The sequence below is a fragment of the Ambystoma mexicanum genome, chromosome 1p (genome assembly GCF_040938575.1).
Source record: "Ambystoma mexicanum isolate Mex_15411 chromosome 1p, UKY_AmexF1_1, whole genome shotgun sequence".
Classification (NCBI taxonomy): domain Eukaryota; kingdom Metazoa; phylum Chordata; class Amphibia; order Caudata; family Ambystomatidae; genus Ambystoma; species Ambystoma mexicanum.
The window spans coordinates 354,442,101-354,458,091 of NC_090921.1; the positions used below are offsets into that span (position 1 = coordinate 354,442,101).

A 15,991-nucleotide genomic window follows, 5' to 3' on the forward strand; every position below is an offset into this window, starting at 1 on the left:
ATAATGGTCGCTCCAGATACAAGGTGTGGTTCTGCAGTTTTGCAGAGATATATTATATCCACGCAGCCAGTCTAATTGGTTTCCCTGAGGGGTAGTGGGGTCCATGTTAAGAACTTTAAAATCAAGATTGTTCAATGCTTTTTCCAGAGCAATAGCTCCTTTGTCCTTCTTATTCCCTCACCAGAGGTTAAGGTCTCCCATAATAACCATTGACACATTAACATATCTTAAAGTGTTTAGGTATGAACAGAGTTCCAATGAGAAGTCTGAGACCAGTGCCGGTGGTCTATATATAGCAATTAGGTGAAAGCAGTTGTTGGGTGCGAACACCAGTTTCAGGTGCAAAGCTTCGGACCCACTAAAGCCTAATGTCACTTTAAAACGTTTAAGGCTATCCTTAGCAATAATTGCCACCCCACCTCCCCTACTCTGCAATCTATTGTCAAAGTAAATAGTGTAATCATCTGGTATAGCCTGCTCGCAAGTGGGCCCCACTGGGTCTTTAAGCCAGGTTTCTGTTACACATAGAATATCAAAGTTATTAGAGGTAATCATGTCCTAGATGTTAATAGCATGTTTAGTTGAGGAACGTGAATTAAGTAGTCCGATATTAAGATGCAGAAACTTCTCCATACACTCCTGTGGTGGATCAATGTTAGTATTCCCCTCCACCTTATTGATTGTAGCCCCCTCCCCCTCCTGCAATCTTGCTTGTGATTCTGTATCTAGAGCCTGCATGTCGCTAGCCCCGGCTTACCTAAACACAGGGAGGCACCAGATGCCCAGGAGAGCAGGGAGAACGAGAGCGAAAGTAGTGGAACTGAAACGCACCGAACGCCGACACGTCCGGCCACGGACCGGCACAGACCGGCTTGTCTCTTTTGCAATGGCGCGTTCGCGCAGAGTTTAGAAAGATAAAGGAGCAGAGAACTACAAGGACTGCTGGGAAGTGTAGTTGACTTCCCCAGTCAATTACAGCAGCTAACTGACAATGACAACATTGAGAGGTTTGATAGAGGACCTACACCATGGGTATCCCCTTTGGTAGTGGTACCTAAAGCAGATGGTCGCCTTCAGTTATGTGTGGATATGAGAATTCATAACACAGCAATACAGAGGGAGCGACATCCAGGGCCTAATATTGAGGACATGATAATTTGTTTGAATCAAGCCACCAGATTCACAAAGTTAGATCTAAATCAAGGATATCATCAGCTAGTGATTGACCCAGATTCTAGGCCCATAACCACGTTTACAACGCATGAGGGATTATTTAGGTATAAACGACTGAGTTTTGACATTTCTTCTGAAGCAGAGATATTCCAAGAGACAATAAGAAGAGTGATTGCACCAGTAAAGCATGTGTTTAATTATAGTGATGATATATTGGTATATGGGGTGAATCAGACTGAACATGATGAGGCACTGGAACAGGTATGCAAGATTCTTCAGGATAATTGATTGACATTAAATGGTCCCAAGTGTGAGGTGAATAAGGATAGATTAAGATTTTTCGGAAATATATTCTCAGAAAATGGGATCAAGGCAGACCCAGAGAAAGTGAATATAATTCTAGGGCTGGATCCCCCAAAGGATGTGTCTGAAGTGAGGTCATTTTTAGGAATGACTGGCTATTGTGCAAGGTATTTGTCTAATTATTCGACGTTGACTGATGCTTTAAGACAGTTGTTGAAGAAAGATATGACATTTATATGGAGTGAAGAATGCCAGCAAAGTTTTGAATTGATAAAAAAGGAACTAGCTAGTGACAGACAATTGGAATATTTCAATCCAGAATGGGAAACTGAAGTCACGGTGGATGCAAGCCCAGTGGGCCTGGGGGCCATTCTAGCACAATTGGAACCAGGAAAGGATACTGTAAGGCATAGTGTGGCTTATGCAAGTAGAGTTTTAAATTCTATTTAACAGGCATATTCACAGGCTGAAAGAGAAAGTTTGGCGGCAGTATGGGCTTGTGAAAAATTCAATCATTTTGTACTTGGAAGGCCATTCAATTTAATTACTGATCATCAGGCTCTCCTGTCTCTATTTGGAAATCCCAGAGTTAAGATGCCTCAGAGGATTGAAAGATGGGATATTCGTTTGCAAGAGTATGATTATAACATCATTCACAAGCCGTGAAAGGAAGCTAATACGGCGGATTATTTATCTAGGCATCCAACAGAAGTGTCTGACAATAATATGCAAGTAGATGCAGAAGAATATTTATCATATTTGTCACTTAATGCATTACCTTTGGCAGTTACAAGAGAAGTATTTATTTAAAAAAGTAAAGAGGATCCTACCATTCAGATGGCGTTCAAATTACCAAAGCTGGTAGATGGAAATGGTGGGATAAGTCTCAAGTCATTGAAGAAGGGGTGGATAGAAGAGATCTGGAGAAGATAGCCAGAATGAGCAGTGAACTATCAGCGACTGACCAAGGAGTACTTCTGAGAGGAAATAGGTTAGTAGCTCCTAGAAGTTTGAGGAAAATACTGGTAATGCAGGCACATGAAGGACATCGTGGAGTTGCAAATACCAAGAAAATTCTTCGAAATCAAGTTTGGGTTCCCTGTGTGGATGTAATTGTTGAAGACACATTACAACACTGTGTTGCTTGTCAAGTGACTGCATCTAAAAAAAAATTCTGAACCTCTTCAGATAGTGCCATTACCTGATGGCCCATGGAATAGAGTGTCTATTGATTTCTATGGACCGCTCGAAGGAGGATATCTTCTGGTAGCTGTAGATGAATACTCCAGATTTCCGTTGATTAAGCATGTAGGATCTACTGCTTTCCATCATGTAGCAATTGTATTAGACAAATTATTCAGTGAGTGGGGTGTCCCAAATACAGTAAAAACTGATAATAGACCACCATTTCAAGGACATGAGTTTAGTAAATTTGCCGTACATCTGGGATTTAAACACCAAAAGATCACACCATTGTGGCCACAATCTAATGGCATGGTTGAGAGATTTATGAACATGATCAAAAAAACCCGACAGAAAGCGCTTATGGATAATATGCCAATGCCTTAGGCAATCTCTCAGATGTTACGAAGTTATCATAATACTACTCATGATATGACTGGATATTCGCTGGCTGAGTTAATGATTAGATACAAGCCACGAACAAGGTTTCCACAGATGGAGGATTATACACCTGCGGAGGATGCGGAGATCAGGGAAGGGGATATGTTGAAAAGGAAAAGGATTAAAGAATGGACTGATATCAAAAGGAAGTCAAGTGACAGTAAATTGAAAGTGGGAGAGTTTGTTCTGGTGCAACAAAGGCAGCATAGAAAACTGTATTCAAGATACAGACCTGTACCATTGAAAATCAAGGCATTTAAAGGTTCCATGGTGGCAGCTGTGGGAGAGGATTGTGAGATAACAAGGAATGCTTCATTTTTTAGAAAACTGTTTCAAGATGGCATAGATGGCTTTGAGAATGAACATGAAGCTGATCTATCCTGAAAAAGAAATGGATTTTCCTTTTTCTGATGATATTTATGTAGGGTCTGTTAATGTTGCAGAAAGATCTGGATTGGTGGAGTCACAATGTAATGTAAGTTCTGAATTACATGATCTACTTCCAATAAGTCAGCCTTGTAGGATAAGTTGAAGGCCGGCTTGTTTAATTGAGCAGATGTAATATGAACCTGGTATTCTGTAAGTACAAATGTATTTGTTCATTTATAAAGATAAACTAAGATGATAAGTAAGGGGGGGTTGTTGGGTGTTAGTACATAGTTTATGCAATGAGAAACTGTGGAACTCTGAAATGGAAGTTGGAATGGGTTCTAGGGATCTAGAATGTAATGTAAAGAACGGACAGTAAGAAGACAGATATTAAAGTTTGTGGATGATTTATATGAGGCTTCGGCATATTAATATAATTACTATCAAAAACATAACAGACTGGAGGGTGATGGGTCCAGTGTTCTCTTTGTTTAATCGAGAAGTGTCCTTTTCTATTTTGAACAGAAAAATGGGGTTGCAACAAGGAAATCGTGGTGGAGGGTTTTTTCTGTTTTAATTGTTGTAACCTGGGACTCTAGTGTTCGTCATTGTTTTATTGAGTGCCCGTATCTGTCAACTAAAGGACACGTCGTCAGTGTATCACAATATTATTATTATCAGATCGTTTAGTGAATGCATTTTGTGTTGTGTTAACGCTTTATGCAACCATTTGTTTGGTGTCCGCTTTCTTGATTGTGAGTGAGTACGGAGTTTGTAGTGAGTGTGGTGCTGTTTCACGAGTTAGGGCGCAGAATGCCAGGTGGGTTCATGAGCGTTTTGGCTTGCGGGCTTCCGGCCGGATCCTGTAGTGGCTATACTTGTGTGTGGAGTGTTTACTGCAAGGGCAGTCAGGCTGGGGCTAGGTGTCCCGCGTTTTGTGAGGAGGTGTTACTGCAAGGGCAGTCGGCAGGGACCTCGGGTCCTGTGTGGTTGTGTTGTGTGTCCATTTGGTTCTGGTGTTGTTGGTGCAGGTACGTGATGGCCACACTTATTTGTAGGGGTTGTGTAAGGGTGTACGTACAAAGTGCTGCTTATTCTTTAGGTTTTCAGGAGTGTAAGGAGGGAGAAATGTGGTAAGGTCATTTTGGTTTTCAAGATTGTAAGGAGGGAGAAGTGTTGTAGTGTATGTCTGGTTTGTGTGTGACATCACTGGCTCTCTGAATGAGGTGATGTCAGTGTGGAGTGCTGTGCTGTGATGTCAGTATGGAATTGTGAGTGTTGTTATCTGAACTGGTTCCAGCAGGCCTCTCCAGGGTTTACTGTACAACTGGGAAAAAAAGAAAGATGAGTTATAAGGGGGAGAGGTCAAAGGAAACTACAAAACAAATTTGGAAAACCGGTTCTGTCCAAAGACGGGTGACCTTCATAAGGAAGCACTGGACGAGGAAGACATGACGTGTATTTAATGTCTGGTATCAAACTCTACCTGGTTGTATAGGACACTACTAGATACTCTCCCTTGTATTTGTATATCTAAAAAATGTTATTTACAACGCAATCTCCCACTCCCCTGTAATCCGTTCGCCAGACTTTGAATGTTTGCACATAGCGCCCAGAATCTGAAGATGTGATATATTTTGAAAGACTCACCCCTGCATGCACCTTCATGATGACTGGCACATTCCGACCACCCTGCACATAATGTCAGACGGCTACTGGACACGCGCACTCACCTGCAGGACCCGTCAGGTCATTTTCTGTTCTGTCTTCTTTTTCAGCATTACTTTACGGCAGCATGTGCATCGCTGTGGCTGCGTTGTCCTCTCTGCTAGTAAGTGGGGTGCTGCAGGTGAGTTTACGGCAGGCAAGGCCCACGTGTGGGCTAATACACTGTTATGAAAATTAATGACGACTATCCCCGGCTAACAACGTTATCCTAAAAAACCGAGGGTCTGATTCGCAAAGCGTTTTTCAATTCTATGACAAGACAGGAGGCTCATATTATGCATTACAATCTTTACTCTGAAACCACAGCAGCAAAGAAAATACTTTTACAAACAAAAAAAGTTTCCACAACACAACTAGATAGAGTTCAATGTCAATGTATGGGGAACTCCCCAATCCATCATGGAGGACAGGTCATGCCCTGCAGGGGACCAATGAGCAGGGACCCTCTTCTATATATGTCCATTACTCTAACCCCAACCCCTCTTTCTTTGCTGCTGAAATCCACAAGCTAAGTCACTCCTCCTAGTTCTTGACTTCGTGTTGAATTTATGGAGTTTAGAGTGCTATTTATTTATGTTATTAATGTTATTTTGATGAGTTTGGGGTTTTATTACACTGTACTGTGGAAATGGTCATGTATTTTTCATGTTCCGTTGGTAACTGGCTGAGTGCCGTGTTCGTGTGCGAACGCTGACCTGCAGGTCACATTCATGCCTTGTAATGCTCCGCTGGGAGCCTTCTGCTTCTGCAGTGTTTGTTTATATTTCTTCAGCCCTGAGAGGCCTTCTAATCAGGCTGCGGCTATGTGTGAAATTCTTTCCCTCCAGGCAGTGTTATTTTTAGCAGCTGCCCCAGCCCCAGAGCCAGCGCACGTTTCCCACAGGTGGTTTGGGAACGCTTGAAATTCTTTTCCCTTGAGAGGAAGTTTTGTTTTTGTTTTTCTACAAGTTCATTATGTAAGCGGCAGTAGGAACCTGCGCGCATTTTTTCCATGACTGTAAAGGCTGCAGCTTCTTTTACTCATTAACTTCCCGCACTTCGCGTGTGTGTGTTTTTATGTTTACATGCGCATTGTCATTAGTTGCATACAGGCTAAGCCTGTCCTGGGGATCTGGCTGGGGGGGGGGGCAGTTTGCTAGGCCCTCCTTTGATGGGAGTAACTTCCATGAGCATTCCTGAAAAGGGCAGCTGGGTCCTCTTTTTAGAGTGAAACGCTTGTATTTCTACATTTAATTTATATAGTTCTATGGTGGTGAGGGATGTTTCAGCCCACAAGAGGCATAGCTCAAGGAGAGGTTTGCAGGTTTACCAGGCCGAGGGGCCTCGGTTCGCTGCCCGCCTTTGGCGGTATACACATGTGGATGCGAATGTGTATTTATTTATAGGTATTCACATTAATGTTTATATTTTATTTTGTGTTTAAAATTGATATTTTCAGTATATATTAACACCAGTTCGCCTACTGAAGGGTGCTTTGCCTTCTTGGTAAGTGCTATACCCGGTTTAGCTTCAGGTTCTGCCTGAATTCTATGGGGAGGTTAACCCCTCGTATACTGCTGGTTTCCACACCCTGCGGGGGTGACCAGTTTCAGGTACTTTGGTGGTGCTCTGGAATGGTACCGTCACCTGCTCGGTGGCAGGATTGGCTTGTGTTTCTGCGAGGTGATCCCTCGTATACTGATGGTTCCACACCCTGCTAGGGTGAGCAGTTGAGGTACACTTCATCAGTGTATTCCTCACTTAAAGTTGGCAACTTTGTCGGTGTGCTGCATATGGCGTGGGTGATTACCTTAACGGTTTGTGTGCCATAACCTGTTTGGTTTCAGGTTTCTACCTCAGTTCTAATGCAAGGTTACCCCTCGTTTACTGCTGGTTATCACGCCCTGCTCGGGCAAACAGTTGAAGGCACAATTGCTCAGGGTATTCCTCCCTTATGGTTAGCAGTCTGTTTAGATGCTGCATATGGCAGATGTCATTATTTCGGTAAGCACACCGTAGCCTGCTTGGTTTCAGGCTTTGCCTGGATTCTGCGGCGAGGGACCCCCTCGTGTACTGCTGGTTGCCATACCCTGCTAGGGTGAGCAGTTAAGGTGCACTTGCCCAGTGCTCTCTTTTGCTAAACATTATGTTTAAGTGATGAATGGAACACATTGGAGCGTTCAGAATTGTCAGTGGCCCGGATAGCTCGGTAAGTAGCAGCTTATAGAAGGGCCGGGGGGGTTTGGACCCCTGTGAGGGCGTAACCCCTCTTCTTTGGATATTTTATATGTCTATTTTATATAATTTATTAAGTACTTTAAAGAAAAGAGTGTGTGGAGGTTGTGGTAAAACAGACCCATGTGGGGGGTTGTACCTTCCTCTATTGACACTGGTGTTAACCTTCGTCTTTTAGTTAAACTCCTGTCGCCCTTTACCGTAGTTAGTTTCAGGACAACTCAGTCCTTCCTTAGGTCTTGCTTTCCCCGATATCAATTGCTCCACCCAACACCTGTGCTGATTAAGCTGCTGTATTTTCTCCCATCATGAGGAAGAAACAGATGATGCGTTATGCCTCTGTTGAGGTCTGCAGGGCTGGAGGCTCTCTATAGTGGGGACGGGGTTTCCCTTACTATTTGTCCCATTGGACATTCTTTTTACTTTTGAACTGTTGGTGGAGACAGGGTCAGCTCGTGGGTAACTGTTCAGTTTTGTTGCATGGCAAATTGAGCAACCGTGTTCTACTTAGAGAAAGTGTTTGGGAAACACTTGATGATATCAGATATACGAGTTGCCAAACAATAACTTTAGGGCGCCTGCCCCATGGGTTTCCTCCCAAATCTTGGCCTGTGGTTCAACTAACCGTCTAACAGTGTGTTGCACTTTCTCCTCTGCTCGAGGAGTTCAGGCAGGCTTTTGTACCCTCAAGAGCGTTGCTTAATCTCTTTTGTTGTGTTGTGTATATATAGACATATACATTTTCTACAGTGCACCGATTAGGGTGCTGGTTTTTTCTCATCCGTACTGACCCTACTGATACAGGTTCCTAATTTTGGAGAGGTCTAAATAAGTATTTTATCCTGCTGAGATCGATAAGTGAACACTTCACGTCACACACCGTTCGTAATAGTGATATGCACCACTCATATACCTGAGGGTTCGTAGTACTGTATAAGTACTGTTTGCTATGGACAATGTGCTTCATTTTCTTTTTTCCCTGATTCCCTTAGTGGCCAGTCAGCCTCACACGAATACAGAGACTCAGATCTCGGGTTGGAGGGGACAGTGGTCCCAGATTTCTTTCACAACCTGTATTTACGAGGCATTGATCATTTTTCCCTGAGATCTTTCCCCCTCATTCCCATGCTCGTCATCCTTGGGGGATATTGTATCATGATATACACCACGTGGAGTATCGCCCGATGGTTTTTCCGGTTTTTCTTTTACAGGAGTTCAGACTCAGGGCCAGTGCAGACTCGCACTAAGCATTTCCCTCCCGTCAGTTACTTTCCTTTGCGCTATTCCTGGTATTTCAACAGGTTAAGCAGAGCCTGTCCACGGTCAGGGGGTTGGTTAGAGTGTATTTATTTCTCTTAAGGGTGTTAAAAGCGGGGTTGTAATGTGGTCCTCAGGGTAGCCTTCTTCTGGGTTGCAAGGTTTTTTTCCCTTGGTTAAGTGGGGGAAGGTTCTCCTCATTTGTGAAGGCTCAATATCCCTTGGTGAGATAGAGGGGTCTGGGAGTGATACTAATCTCCCTTCCAAGTTATTATGACCCTCTATCACAATGTGTTCCAGCGTCTCTACATTAACTGTCAGAAGGTGTCTGCCAGTACGATTCCCAGAGGGCTGGGATATTTATATTCAGTTAATGACTTGATTCTCCTAGTCACCTGCATGGCAGGTGGACCTTTGGGTTTTCACAAGAGTTTGTTTTTACAATAAGGTGCCAGCTCAGGGTGCTGTGAGCTTCAAGGCTCTCCAATTTGACTGAAATAGTGGTTAGTCCTCTTCTGGTGTGCAGCTTCAGTTTAACTATTTAGTGATCGCTTCTTTGCAGTTTAGAGTCTTGCTAAGACTTGGAATTGGATGTCACTATGATGGTAGCGATTGGATGTAAGACACATTTTTTCTCCTTGCCAGGTTTGGCCTCTTAAGGATCAGGTTTGTAAATATCTGCTTCTTGTCATGGTTGCAGAGTTCTTCTTCAAGTGTTCGGAAGGTCTGACGGTCTCCGGTTGGCGGTTTGACAGGTTTAGCTTCTCAGGGGGGCCCCTCTCTTCCATTCTGCTTCGGCCTCCAGAGGACATCCCTCCTTAATATACACATATGTCTGAAGACAATTGTGGGTTAAGTCTATGGCTTTTCAGCTCTGCTCAGGATGGGTCATCCTGTTACAAATTTATAAAATGATTTTTACTCCCATTTTACCTTTTGAAGATTTGTCTTTCCCTCTTGGTTCCCCAGTGTAGTTATGTGACATGCCCTTATCCTAATGCAATATCTTCCTTTAATGCATGGGATGGAACCTAAAAGACTTTCCCCCTTTGGGGTACTTTTTCTTTATCTCCAGGAGAGCTCTGTGCTTATTTTCTTTGGTTTGCTTTCTAGGATCCCAAAGATGATATTAATTTAAATGTTTTAAATGTTTTATTGGACAACAGAGGCGTTTTTTACAGAGGAGTTTTTGTCCTATCCTATTAGTAGGAAAACTTTGTTTAAGGGTTTTTTCCCCTCTTTAACCAGTTGGTTTTGGCGGCCTGTAAGGAACACTGGAATTGGCACAATTTCCTGTTTTCTTGCATTCGACGATGCCTTATAAGACAGTTTTCGGGCTAACTAGTCTTGGTCAATTCTCTTGCGATCAGCTGATTGATTTCATGAAAGCATAAAAATGTTTTTTCCTTTCCTATTATTTTATTATATTTTATTATATTGGCTCTATTGTATGGATCATGTTGTACTAATAAGATGCAAGGGCTTTGAACTTGCATAATATGAGCCTCCTGTCTTGTCATAGAATAGCTAATCCCCCACACTAACGTGAGATGGGGGTTTAGATTCTATTAAAGACAAGGAGGCGATTATTATCCCACCCACCCACCCTGGATATGATGTGATATGACAATTGTGACACGCATGTACACAGGTGGTTCAAGAGAGAACATTCTTTGGTTTGTTGTTTTTCCCAACCACCCACCCTTCTTGTTTGTTGTTCTTACAGCCACGAGTTGAGGTTCTCATCAGGAGTGTGGCTCGCAGTAACAAGTTGTGGAGTGCGTGATTTTGGATGAGAAGTCCTATCCAGAAGAACTTCGGCATAGATTCAGGCTGCGAGAAGGTGGAGATCTCCAGTTTCGTTGGATTCTTTCTCCGCGCTACGCAGTTCAACCGTTTCATTGGACTTCTGGTGCAAGACAGCTGCAGAAAGAGGGGTTGGGGTTAGAGTAATGGACATATATAGAAGAGGGTCCCTGCTCATTGGTCCCCTGCAGGGCATGACCTGTCCTCCATGATGGATTGGGGAGTTCCCCATACATTGACATTGAACTCTATCTAGTTGTGTTGTGGAAACTTTTTTTGTTTGTAAAAGTATTTTCTTTGCTGCTGTGGTTTCAGAGTAAAGATTGTAATGCATAATAATCGCCTCCTTGTCTTTAGTAGAATCTAAACCCCCATCTCACGTTAGTGTGGGGGATTAGCTATTGGTAGATAGTATTGAAAAACGTTTTGTGAATCAGGCCCTGAGTCTCTCCTGGTGGCTTAGTATAAAGTTATTACATATGTAAGATCACCCCTATGCATGCCACCTTTAAGACAGTTTTAAGAATTGTGCAAGGAATTCATTGTTAAAGGAATACAATCCTTTTCCTATGATGTAGAGGCCAGCTGGGATTTGTAATGTGCAATGTCTTGGGTGTGTTGCCAGCATGGGTGTGTGTGTGATGACTGTAAAGTATGTGATATATTTTGCTGAGAAAGATATACAGTACAGACTGTCATGGGGGGGCACCATGGACCTCCAGCGGGCCCCCCTGAGTGCTACAATCAAGAGCACCAGTGCCTGTGGGGGTTGGGGCATGCCCTGGACATCCAGCAGGCCCCCTTCGTACTACCGGACATCAGCACCAATGGGGGTGGAGGCATAGCCAACCATGCCCCTGACCGTGCGGCCCTCTGCCACCGTGCTGGCACGAGGGGTCCACGGCATCGGGGCATGCAGGCCTGTGTCTCCCACAAGAAATGAGACACAGACTCAGTCGCTCCTCTTCTGGAGTCTGCAGCCGTTCTGTTGGGCGTGTCTGCAGAGGCTCCTTTTATTAGCCTGGGGCCATGACACAGTCATGGCCCACTTTAAAAGGGCAACTCACAGGGGAGAGACACATTCCCTTAAAAGGGAAACACACTGGGGAGGGTCCCACACCACACAGACTATGCCATTCTTGTGGTGGGTTTACCAAACAATAGGCATGATTCTTCCCGAATCATATTCACTCTGCCATGCACACATACCCATGCAACTTTGGTCACATCTTCCAGCATGTGTGCAGAGTAAAAGAGTAAAATGAATTAACTCAGCACACCCATACTGTATGCCTTTCAACTCACAGTCCAGGCCTTTGTGAAACGTTCATGCCTTACTCCCATGAGAAGCAAACCCAGTGGGGCTCATGTTTGTGACCCATGTAAATCGACAGCAAGTCATGAACGCCACAGGCAGCGTTTAAAATGGATCCCTATTGACTCACTCCGCCTGCTTTTTACTCAAGAGAGGGATGTACACGCTAAACCCTCATTACCCTGAAGTACCATTGAATTGGGATAACAATAGTATCTGTTATGTATGTACTCCAAAATGGCACGTTTGTGGTTGTAAGCGCTACATAAAAGGAAATCTTAATTTGTTCCCATTTACCTGCTTGGACACTTCTGTTCAGATTTGTATACCTCTGGGCTGTCAGGCAAAATAAGACCTCCATGATCAGTGTCTCAAAGTTTCCTGCAGAAAGCCATCACCCTCTGTGCAACTGCAACGTATCCCAGGGCTCTAACTGTGTTGTACTCATCCGCAGACACTCTTCCACCCTCTCTTAATCTATACTTCATTCTCTCATGCAGGGCTCCTTGACGATCATGGGGGTGATGAGCGGACCCCTGCTTGGAGTCTTCACCCTGGGTATGTTCATACCAGCTTGTAACACCCCGGTAAGTCATCACTCTCTACCACTGATTTTAGGCATACTCTAGGCAGACAGGAAGTAGTCCCTCATTCACCTGAGGAAAGGTGTGCACGGGATAGCATTGGGAGGTCAATCGACTGGGCCAAGAGTAAAGAGGGAGGATAGCAAAGCTAACAGACATAGTACATTTGGATTCTTAACATTTTTTACTCAAAATGTATAAGATCCCTATTCTGAAACAAAATTCCAGAATGACAAATCAGAATACTGAACATGAAAGGAACTATGGACTTTTACAAAATGAGGGTTTGGTGTGAATTGACTGTTCTGCAGGTCAGATGTTTGAACTAAGGATCACCGTAAGTGGTATTCAAATTGACTTTAGGTATTTGCATGTCTGAGTCCAATGTGGCAGCCAGCCAGTCATTAAGTTCTTTCTGTGATCAGTTCCTGTGCCAGTTGAATCATAAGAAATTAATTTAAGCATGAGTGGCTACAATTACAAAAATTGCAAAGATACACAAAATGTAAAATCACTAATCGTTACAAATCCATCAGATAATAAACTTTCAATTCTAAACCTAGTTTGATTGATTTATGAACTGTATAAAATCTCATTAAGAAGGCAAGGGACGCTTCAACGTTCGTAAGAGCATCTTTCTATGAGAAGAGGATATACAAATTCAACCATCTGTATAGTCTGCCTCGTCCAAGCTGTCCACAAGTAGCTAGCTAATGCAAACATAACTTTAGGACAGGGCAGACTAGACTGTGGGCCAATCCAAAGCCACAAGAGGATGATTGGTGCTTGCCTCTTACATAAGTGGATTCAAGGTCCTCTTGCAAATATCTCTGTTTAGGGGGCACATATGCAGGAAGTGAATAAGGGAGGCTTCCAGCATGGAAATAGGAAGTGGTCAAAAGTCTTGCATGGCTCTTCCTGGTTTAACGCTACAGAAAGCAGTGGTTATTTATTTTATTTCTTATTTGTACATCAAGTAAATTGTGTTTCAAAGAGCCCACAGGGAAACAGGGAGGGAACAAGGGAATGTAAAACAAATATAACAATGAAAGATAGAGGCAGACCTACTAGGCCTTGTGAGCATTCAGAATGTGCAAGTGCAGAGAGAAAGAAGGTATAAGGGAGCTGGGGTGTGTAAGCGCTAGGTGTACCAACAGGGAAGTGCTAAGGAGTGAGCAGCTGTAAGTGCCTAAGTGAAAGTGATCAGCTGCCAATAAATATGTAGTGCAGGCCTGTAGTTGCATAGGCCAGTGGGTGCCAAGGTAAGTGATGAGAGTGGACTGAGGCTGAATTTGATTGGGGTGGAATGCCAGGACCCAAGAGGACACATAAGGGCCCTGGTCACAAATATCATCAACTGTGGGGTTTAGCAGAGAAGGGAGAAGGGAAGGAGGAGGTGAAAAGGAAAGTCTTGAGGAGCGTCCCTAATTTTAGATGATCCCCATCAAGAGGAAGAGGAAGGGGAGGCTGTTCCATAGGAGGGAAACTGCAGAGGAAAGAGATTGGCCACCAGCTCAATGTTTAGTGAAGCGCTTGACACACAGGGAGTTGGTTACGGAGGAGCGTAAATATCTGGAGGGAGAGTATCTGGTGAGAGCAAGTTGTAGATATTGTGGTCCCCGGCCCCAGACAGCCTTATGGATGATGCAGAGGGATTTGAATTTGATCCTTCGGGCAACTGGGGTCCAGTTGAGAGATTTTAGGGCTGGAGACATGCAGTCCCTAGGCTTGAGGCCAAGGACTTTCTATTATTGCATATATTCTACCTATTGGCTTGTGCTGTTTCTAAATTCATTAACCGTTATAGTCCCCAAAAAGAGACTAATCTTTGATGGTGTGGCTTATCAGTCATATAGACACAGTGTTCACAAGAATGTATAAGAATATGAAGTAGTATGCTATTATTCTCTGATCGTGTTGTTAATATGATTATAGGACATTTATGTAATAACTATAATTATCATATGCTAGTAACGATACCGAATCATAATCAAGCTCCTGCACATCTGCCGGTCTGGGTTCAGACCCAAACACAGTTCAGAAAAGGCAATGTTAATGTCATAACATTAATAGAATTCCACTGCCATCCTAAAGCTATCGGCAGCTTTCAACAAAGCCAGACACCCACACCTCCTGGAACATTTAGAACAGATTGCTGGTGTTTCAGGTTCCCCCCACCAATGGTTCCAAAATGTCCTACCAAGTCACCAACAAGGCATGCATGGTATTTTTACTTCCTCTTGCTCTCCCGTCCTCTTTGGGGTTCTGCAGGGCTCCTGCATCTCACTTCTACTCTTCATTTTATATATAAGAACTCTTGTAAATTCTATTCTGAATACATGCTATCAATGTTGAAACCCCCGAAATTAACGTGTCCAAAGGTTTAGGAGCACTCAAAGACTGGATGCACTCCAACAACCTAAAACTTAACTTTACAAAAATGGAAACTCTCCTTTCTGGTGCCAAACACCTTCTCAAAATTTCAAACACAGCATCTTGTTTGTTTCTCAAATCAAAATTGCCACGAAAGTCTAAACCCATATTTTTGTCTGGGACGCAGACCTAAGTATGACACTCAAATTGGCACAGTGCTTAAATAATGCATTTAGACTTCCAATGCCTCAATAAACTCCTGTTCTTAAGCCCGCAAATCACCTATGCTGCATCAGTCGAATCCCTCAAACTCCTATCTCAAGTGGACTTCATGTCAACCTCCCTGATTTTCAAATCATCAGACTCCAATCAGCTCAAAATGTAGCCAGACACCACCTTGCAGACTTTCAAAAACATCGGCCTATAGCTAATTTTCCAAAATAACTCCACGTCCTCCCTCTAAGGAATCGCATTACGTTTAAGATTTGTTTGGTATTGCACGAAAATATCGAACACTAACATGACGAGGCAGAACACAAGTTTTTTCAAATCGAATTTACACACACTTCAAGGAAATATGTGTACTTTAGAAAAACATAGATGTTTTTCGAATTCACTGTTAAAAATGTGTTGTTATAACATAGATCCCCTTGTTTAATCTACAAGTGACTTAATTACTCAGCTCCCAGATTGCCTCAACAGAAGATCCTACCAATGTTATGAATCCAATGGAGTAATCACGAGCTCCCCGGTGGTGACCTCCTTCCATGTGGCCAGGGGACAGCAGGTGCTACCTGATTTTGACACTGGGGAAGGCTATATGACGGAGGATCACATGGGAGGAGACAATTAGCGGGGAGATGTCATGACTTCATTTGATGAGACATGGTATCTTCCATTTTCCCATGAGGAAGACCCCTGTTACCGAAAACCCCGATGGCCTATTGTCATGTTTCTATTCCCCACTTTAGGGAAAGTAAAAGAACCTTTTCACAACACCCTACAAATCAACCTTGCATTCTTGGTCTCAAAACTAACAGCACTAAATACCTTGTCTAAAAGCTCCAAGAAATCTAAGAGAACCTTTTTCAGTTCTAATTTTCCTTCATATACAACTGATCCTTTATATGGCATCTGTGAGAAAGACTTCCCAAGAGATATGCATCAAAAATCAAAGAACTTCAATTCCGATAATCACCTAAATTCTCAGTTAATATCAGTGGACTTCAAATCTAACAACCACCTA

General features: G+C 43.2%; 1 protein-coding gene across 1 annotated transcript in view; it reads left to right on the top strand.

The window, feature by feature from the left end:
* Positions 1 to 15,991, top strand: part of LOC138570121 (sodium/iodide cotransporter-like) — a 636,461-nt gene that overhangs the window by 404,634 nt on the left and 215,836 nt on the right. The window contains exons 10-11 of the mRNA XM_069648754.1: positions 5,247 to 5,317; positions 12,289 to 12,375. Coding sequence (XP_069504855.1) covers positions 5,247 to 5,317; positions 12,289 to 12,375 — 158 coding nt within the window. The remainder of the gene's footprint in view (positions 1 to 5,246; positions 5,318 to 12,288; positions 12,376 to 15,991) is intronic.